A 9,014-nucleotide genomic window follows, 5' to 3' on the forward strand; every position below is an offset into this window, starting at 1 on the left:
AGGGATATAGCAAGGTTGGAATCGGTGCAGTGGAGGGCCACTAGGATGGTGGCTGGTTTGCCATATACGGAGAGGCTGAGGGAGCTGGATCTTTTCAGCCTTGGGAGGAGGAGACTCAGAGGGGAGCTGTTAGCAACATGCAGGTACGTGAGGGAGTATCACACAGAGGTGGGTCATGATCTTTTTTCCTCTGCAGTGGAGGGCAGGATGCATTCCAATGGAGCAAAGCTCAGGGAACCCTAGGTTATGGAATGGGCTTCCACGGGAGGTGGTTGAAGCCCCATTGGTGAGGGTGTTTAAGGATAGGCTGGACCTGCACATGGTAGGCATGTCATGAGTGGAGCTGGCTGGAGCCAGGGGTCAGACTAGATGGCCCAGGAGGCCCCTTCTGACTCGCTCTGTTTCTATGCCCTGCTCTGCACTACTCTTACTGGTCCAGTGACCTGTGGCCATCCCAATATTGTTGGACTAATTGGATAATCATGCCTGATTATCAGACAAGAAAGCTATGGCTACTGGAAATAATGTGTCATCCTCTGCCAGGCCAGAAGTCCCCTTAAACTTGTACTTTCTTGTGTGAAATAGTGAAGAATCAATTCAACATCAAGCTCCGAGAGTGTGATTGGGAGCATCTCCCCTCCAGGGGAAGTACTGTATTTTTCGCTCTACAAGACGTGCCTGACCATAAGACGCGCCTAGTTTTTAGAGGAGAAAAACAAGAAAAAAAATATTCTGAATCAAGTGGGCACATAATCACAGGCACATTCCCCATCACTTGCCCATGGGCTGCACATCTGACAGGCTTACTGCACACACATATTCACTCTGTAAGACACACAGACATTTCCCCTTACTTTTGAGGGGGGAAAGAGTGTGTCTTATAGAGCAAAAAATACGGTAAATTTGTTTACTACCCCGTATCCTCCAACCTTCAAAGCAAAGCTGAAATGGAAGGTGAAATTTTGCACTTGGGCTTGCAGAAGTGCTGAGGGCTCGAACTCATAGTTTTGAAGGCGAGTTGTTGAGTTTCCACTCTTTACTTGCAACCCTCTTAGGATTTGGTTTGGCTTTGTTGTGGTCACAAAGTTCCACAGAACTTCCAAAACCACTTCTGCTTCGTGTCCTGTGACAACGGGGATGGCTGCGTGGAGGAAATCATCCTTCTCTTTTGCGCACGCTATGAAACACAGTAATTTGCACTGCTTGTGTGTTACGTGCTGTCAGGTTGTCTTCCACCTATGGTGACCCCGTGAGCAGAAAAGCCCACCAAGCGATCCTGTCCACGGCAGCTCCATTTGGCTCTTCCAAGTTCAAGGCTGTGGCTTCTTTGATGGACTCAGTCCATCTCATCTTTGGTCTGCCCTTCCATTTGCTGAGGCATCTCACAAAAGAGGGGGAACTCTCTCCTCCAAGATCACTTGCAGGCTATTAAAGATATGGCGCTAACAGATGCTTTTTGAGCACTGCTAAATGACAGTGCTCAAAACCGTTTGAAATGGAAAGAGAAAGGCAGAGCAGAACTAGCAGTCAGATATGTTGCAAAACTAATTACCATGTAGGGATGGATTCTCTTTGTTGACTGGTGTCGGAATACACAGCTATTCCATAAAATTGGGGTGGGTGGCTTTAGGCATGTAACAGCTATTTTTTTTAACTAGATCACCAATTTGTCTAAATCCTCTTCGCACAACCCACAGACCAGTGCAGTGATGAGTTCCACAAATGTTGCACCAGGTGTGTGCAAATTTGGTACACCCCCACTCCATGGGCTATATTTAGACCCCCCCCCCTTTATTTTGAAGAAGGGTTTGTTTTAAAAATCAGTCATTAAAAAGATGGTTGATTAATAATGGAGCTTTCACTTCCTTGTGATTTCTGTCTGTATTATTTTCTCTTTGCTTCTTGGATGGATGGACATGCCAGTATATTTTCAGAGCAATCCAGAAATGCAATAAAAACAGTAAAATCATGAAGCCACTGTAAGACAAAGCAATCAATAAAACAGTAGATAATGGTGTCATTAAGACAATCTCATCAGATGTTAAAAAGCCTGGAAGCCAAATTTTGAAAGACTTATTTACAGAGAGGCATTCTGCTGCTTTCCAGTGAATAGTGGCATGATAAAATATCCCCATTAGAACATCTGCATGAAATAAATCATTTATTTGAGAAAGGAGGGTGACTGACACTTTCTAGAGAAGGGAATACTGATCTACACATACACAGAGTACATCTTCTTTTTACTTCTGTGTAAACATGTGGCGCCCAGCATGGCCATTTTCATGCCATCAGAGGGCTTCCCCCACCCTTCATTTTTAGCCACAATGAAAGGGGTGAAAGTGAAAGGTGGCAAGGTTTAGTTGTCTCCATCTATGAACAGCCGCCCCACTCTGGATCAAGACCACTAAGAGCTTACACTGGGGATAAATTAGCGAGGATCCAAAGTATGCTACACGCTTCAACGAGAATGTAAGAGGAACCTGCCCTAGCAGCGAAGGAGACCAACGGCCAAGCACAGCCTCAAAAGGTGTGAAGGACTGTCCTTTGAGAGCAGTGTAAAACCCAACCTTGAAATAACTCCTCAGCTCATCAGCAACCACCCCAAGGTGCATTCAAATGGGATGGTTAAAAAATTGAACCTCCAATTCAACTTTCATCAGATATGTCAACCATTTTTGCCCTCAACTGTTGTTGTCGCGCGCTGTCCAGTCAGCTCTGACTCACGGCAACACTATGAATAAAAGCCTGGCCAAAATGTTTCATCCATGGCAGTCCTGCTCTGCTTTTCTAAATCTGAGGTTGTGGTTTTCTTTATGGAGTCAATCCATTTCATTCATTTATAGTACCTGAATTACACACACACACACACACACACACACACACACACACACACACACACACACAGAGTCAAGGGTAGAACGGAGCAATGGTGATCTAAAAGAACTGCCGATGGCAACCAAGACAGAAACGCTTCCTGACCTTTCTCAACTTCCACTTGCTGCTGACATGTAATTTTCTAAGGCATATGATTGTTCCGGGCAGGCGATTGCTCACTGCTCATCCCATTTTCAGAAAACAGACTGTAGGCAGTTTTCTGGACATTTTTGTGTCCAAATCCCCAAAGCTCATTGCAAATGGAAACCAAACTCCTGCACCATTTGGGCCTAGCTCATAATGGTCATGCTGCACCGTGTTTCCCAGGACTCATTGCTCTCCGTGTCTTCCTTTTCCCAATCAGGTTTATCTGGCAGTGGGGTAGAATCTCAGTGGGTTGGAGCGGGGTGATTCATTAGCACTCCATCAGGCCAGGGAATCTCGCTTACAGCATCCCAGACACCAAGGAGTATGAACTTGTCAGCCCCTTGGTGTTCCAGAACTCATGACCTTCCATCAACACTGCAGCCAAGAAAGTTTGAAAGGGGAAGAAGTACTCACAAGTCGCATGTGGACTTGTGCCCTTTGGAAATGCAAAGCAACTCTAGGCTGAAGTTGAAACCATTTTATTTCAGCCTAATTCAAAATAAGCCCATTCTGAAGAGGCTACAGGTGAGCTTTTCCATTGCTAGATAATGTTGAAAAATGCTTTGGAGAAGTTAGGTGGCACAGAATGGGGGAATGTGCCTCATCCTGGGAGGTAATATTTTTGGATTTATTTTCGAACACATAAAAACACGCATAATCATAGCTTCATATAGTTCCCATGGTAGCAGAAATTATCCTGATGGATCTGCAGGAGAAAGGAGAAATAAATGCTTGCTAGCAGGATTCAAGTGATGTGGTCGGTTGAGCAATAGCATGGTTAGAATGATTGTGCTTGAACTATTTTGAGGGTTCGTTCCAGACTTGGCCATGCTTTGTACAGAACGGTTGAAATCAATGAGATTGACAGTCTGACAAACCCCATTGATTTCCATGGGTCTGTGCCAGCTTTGGATCCTGCCCATAAGTTAGTCACTTAAACACATCTTCAGAGTTTGGCTCTAATTCTTTCCTACTGCCCCACAAGTGATCCTTACATGATCAAGCTCCTTTTGCAGGATGCCATGTTTCTCAGCGTAACTGTTGGGTTTTGTCTTCCAGATGAGCCATGCCTAGGAGACAAATCTATCTTCTGCCAGATGGAGGTGCTTGCCCGGTACTGCTCCATCCCAGGATACAAAAAGTTGTGTTGTGAATCATGCAGCAAACGCAGCAGCCTTCTCCCGCCTTCTTTCCTTAGTGAAGCTGCAGAAACGGAAGAGGACATGTTGGCCAACCCCTTTGACCTATCCAAGACTGTTGCTGCTCCCACCGCTTTAGGCCCTCTTCATCCTGAGAGACACGGTTCTTTGGAGAGGATGTCTTTGGTGGAGGAAGACGCCCATGCACTTATTCCTCATTCCTACAGCCAGGCCAGGGTGGCTGTACCATCCCAAAGGAGAGTTCGGAACCAAGCAAGAAACAAGACTTCTGGGCCAGTTGCAATGCCATATCAGCAACTGACTAAAAGTGGGCATCTCCTTTCCCACAACTCTTCAGCCTTGTTTGATACTGATCCAGCCACGGGAAGTAATGACAGTTCTTCTGGTGTGCATTCTCGGCATGGAGCCTCACAGAAAAATGAGAAGCAAGAGGACAGGAGGCAAACTTCAAGACCTTCCACTGTGGAGAGATGAAACTCAGAGTAAACCAAAGGGGAGGGGATTCATGAAAGTGGAGAAATGGCCTCTTCCTTGTTCCAGACACCATGGTGCATGCAAAATCTCTAAAACCTAGACTCTCAATACATCAACAGCTAACGTAAAGGAAAAAGTGCAGGTTCACTTTCTAGTTACATCCAGCCTTCTCCTCTTCTTCCCCCACTCAACTTCACCCGATATCTGGTGACCCTGAATGCTTCAAAAAGCATCTTCAAAGTCACATGAACAAACAAAGCAAATATCTGAGCAGATTGGCTGTTTTCTGCTGTCCGGGAATCAATTTTCTCCATCAGCTGCCATCTCCCACTCTTTCTAACATCTTATTTTAAAAAAGGAAGGAAGGAACTGAAATTTGGTTTGGGGTGGGCAAAGTCTGCTAAGCAGAAGCCCCAAAGTTTACACTTCTACAGAATATTTTTTACTGTGGACCAACAAGTCCATACGAATTGCATTGCTAATTTATCTCTATAAAGTGATATATTATGATTCAAAACTGCAGCTGTTGTGTACTTACTTGGGATGTGCAGATCTTGTTAAATCTGTGCTCATTGTCAGGCATCTCCTGGTCTGCCATCCATTCATGGACAGGATCAGGGGCAGGCGGGCTAGGGAGAATGTTGTGTCCATAGATCCGCACTTACTCATGTGCTCATTTTGCACAAGTCTCTCCCCGTAGGTCAAAAATCAGTCCACAAAATCCAAGCAATTCATAAAACGAAAAACCAAAGCCAGTCTACTGTGGAATCTACAAGTTGGATTCGTAGAAATCTGAACCCATTTTGATCTATTGTAGATTTATCTGACAACTGTACATGTCTATAGTGTATATTATTGAGAGAGAGAGAGAAAAGGAAGAAGAGAACAAGAGTGAAGAGCATTATTTCTCAGAATGCTAAGATTCTTCCACTTGTTTATGGACTGTACATTTTGGTTCCTGCTGTTCCTTTCTGCCTTGTTTACATTCCATGAACATGCTCATTGGCTGGGATCCAAAGTGCCCGATTCACACGACCAAGTGTTTCCACATACACATGGTCAAGTGGCTGTGGCATCCATGAGAACTGTTTGGATCCTGCCTCAGAAGCACTTTTGAGTAGGAATGGAAAAACTGTTTCAGTTTCTCTTTAATTCTCCTTTTTTCAATCCTCCCTTTTGTTCCTTTGGGAACACACTCATTCTTAAGTTGGGTTCATCTCAAATTTGGAGAATTTCTTTTTAAATTTGCCTAGAAATCCATAAACACCTTTTGGTGCACATTCCCCTAATACATGCATTTTTGCCTAGTATACACAAGCTGCAAGCAATGCTCCTATTAAACTGCATTGCAAAGATTATTTCCCCTACTCTATGCACTTTGGCAGGCATGTTTGAATCGGAGAACTCCATTGCAAAATTCAGAAAAGTGCCCATTTTGAAGGGTAATCTAGTCTTTGTTTGAATGTGCACAATTAGGTAAGGTCACATTAAAATGAGAACTGAACACACGCTTCCTCCATCCCTATTCTTGAGTAGAATTTCATGGCCAGGTTGCTCAGCGATGGGCAAGAAGGATGCGGTTCCCCGGAAGCCCTGAAATGTCTAACTCTTCTTCAGTGGTGATGAGGAATGTCTTCACATAGCCTTTTGCATCCCAGCAAGTAGCCTCAGAGGGGTAGGTTGATCTCCCATTTGGTCTGTCCTCATAAGCCATGCTTGCTGGGTTGGGATCGGTCTCCACCCTGTGATGCAGAGCTTGCGCATGGAGCCCCAAGATATGGACAACGTGTCTGTGTTTTGGGAGAGGTTGGTTTCCATCTCTTGGGGCAACTTACACTGCGAAGCTGAAATGTACTCACTGGTGCATAAACACTGATTCTCTGTGCCTCAGGTAGGAGAAGGAAACATCCAAACCAGCAACGCAGATTCTAGTGGGGATCTACCATGGCCTCAGCTGGTATTGCCTTCCTTTTTGCCTGCACCAGCTGAAGTCCGCAGGGCCAGTTGCCTACAGGTTGTGCACAAAGCCCATGGCATCAGCACAGCACTTCATCCTCAGGGGTGCGTGGAAGTCTAAGGCGAGCAGAAGCAACCAGCATGGCATCGGAACAGTGCCAGCCCGGTGGTTCCAGAGTGACGCCATCGCTGGACTGTCCCACATTGCGTTATGCCTCCTTCCGCACAGAAGAGTCCTACACCGGGAAGGCCCAACCCAACAGGGCTGCAGGGAATGCCCAAGGAGGGGAAAACAGGGCAAACGATGAGGAAGGGAAACATGGGTGCATCCATAAGGAAATGGGAATGGTGTAAAATTCAGGGAACATCAGCTGTGCAAAACGAAGCGGGCCTGAGTTGCCAAAGCAACACACGGTTGTGGGTCATGGTGTGAAGGCATAGGGCACAGCAATTTTGCTGAAGCTAAGCAGGACTCAGTACAGGGGAGGGTGGTCTTGGGACACTTATATGTGTGGGTCTGAAGTCCACAAATGAACTACGGGATATCGAGCTCAAGAAATAAAGGAGTTCTGCATGTGCCAGGTCCCAGGCTCAGACCTTGACGTCTCTAGAGCAGGGTTGGGAAAGATCTTGGTACAAAACTGGTGGAGTCACTCTCAATTGCCTGGCGAGGAAGTATGTTGCTCTGGCTGAGGAGAAAGCAGCAAGAGATGTTCGCCTAACGAACTGGATTTGCAGAAGAAATGTAGTGCGGCTCCCTTTCTTTTCAGTGGTGCTTGTGCATGAGAAGTTTCTAGGTGTCTACAAAGAATGGCAACCTTTGAATGCAACCTTTTCCTTCTTGCTAGTATTATTTCTGCTAAACGCTCTGTTTGTCATTTGTCGAGCCAAAGAACCTCTCCAATCTAACACAGGAACAAAAAATAAGTCAGAGATGTGACATTTCTCAGAAGCAGGAGCTCACATTTTCATTGACCTCAAGGTGAGAAAGAAATACATGTGTCCTGACAACACGCATCGAACAAAGATAAATTGCTCACGATTTTGGTCACTATTGAACATGTACAACTGTTGCCTTGGGCAGGTGCTTTCTTTCCCTTCTGGGTTTTGCTGTAAAGTACATGTACATAGGAATGGAAATTAAAGCTATTTATTAAACGTTTGGTGGCGTTGTTTTCTATGCTAGTTTTGTATATACCGCATATTTACACTAAATTAATGGCTTAGCTTCTCCAGTGGGAATCCAAGAGATTAAATGTAATGCAGAGAATTACAGTGCAACTGCAGTCTAAGCCTATTTCTGTGCAGGCATGGATCTGGCTCCATGCTACACTCCACTGATTACGTGCCCACAAAGGATTGGAGCCCCAGGAAATCACCCAGGAGAGAAGCAGCTTGATCCACCTTTCTCCACCCATTATTTTTCTTCGCTTGCTTCTCTCTTTAAGCAGTGAATTCGACAGGGAGACATGATAGCTAGAAAGGGAGGCAGAAAAGTGGCCAGGGGCTCCTGTTTTCTGTATTTCCTTCCAATCCCCTCTAGCTTTTTCTGCCTGTGCTTTCAGGGAAGCATCAGAATCCCCCCTCAAAATCTATCTTGTATGTGAGTACCTCTCATTTGATGGTCGTACCATGTAAGCAAGCTCTCACTTCCATATAAGACCTTTTAGCACTGTGGCTCTGTGTTTTTCATGTGTGTGCAAATCTAATGTATAAATTTTAATGCCTCGAATTGTGTACTTTTAGTGCAATAGGGATGTTGGACTGTCAGGTTCTGAGTTCAAAACCCACCAGGAGAAGGAGTCATTACTGCCCTGCAGACTTTTTCTGCAGTGTGTAATTAGGCAGCTCAATTCCCCTTTGCCATAATAGGGTATAAATGGCCGCATCTTGTTCAGGATTGTGGACTTGCCCCTTAACTTCAAATTTGTGTGTTCTTGCCCAAGAATTCTTATTGTATGTATCAGGCAGAACAATAAAGCTAATGAAACTGCTGTAGAGGTTTAAATATTTTAACAGTGCTGTATTTTTATTGTAAACATCTGTAGAATTTTAAGGAGTCTACCAAAGTGTAAAATGTGCAATTAAAAGAAACCACACACCAATGATTCATTTTGTCCTGTTCAACAAAACTATTCCATCAGAAAGTGTGGAACAGCGCAGTTACTGAAGTACCATAAATTGCAATTAAAGAAACAATTTTAGATTAACCAAGAAAGAAAGGAAGGAAGGAAGGCAGGAAGATCATAGCTGCCACTTGCTAGGATAGGATAAAAGCAGAGTTGGAAGGGCCAAGTAAGTCCAGCCCCCAGCTCTGTTTCCACATGTGGTCACCCATCCAACTGCAGTCCCATGCCTTTCCAGCTTAGCAAAGGTGAGTTGACATGCTAGCTCAAGGTATAG

The 9,014-nt window shown here is 44.8% G+C and overlaps 1 protein-coding gene across 1 annotated transcript in view; it reads left to right on the forward strand.

Moving 5' to 3' along the window:
* ADAMTS3 (ADAM metallopeptidase with thrombospondin type 1 motif 3) overlaps window positions 1–7,773 on the forward strand; it is a 123,600-nt gene extending 115,827 nt beyond the window's left edge. The window contains exon 22 of the mRNA XM_044428949.1: window positions 4,081–7,773. Within this exon, the coding sequence (XP_044284884.1) occupies window positions 4,081–4,655 (575 nt within the window). The 3' untranslated portion in view covers window positions 4,656–7,773. The remainder of the gene's footprint in view (window positions 1–4,080) is intronic.
* The last annotated feature ends 1,241 nt before the right edge of the window (window positions 7,774–9,014 follow it).

Source organism: Varanus komodoensis, unplaced genomic scaffold, assembly GCF_004798865.1.
Source record: "Varanus komodoensis strain SLA01 unplaced genomic scaffold, ASM479886v1 scaffold2, whole genome shotgun sequence".
In the NCBI taxonomy this organism is placed as follows: Eukaryota; Metazoa; Chordata; class Lepidosauria; order Squamata; family Varanidae; genus Varanus; species Varanus komodoensis.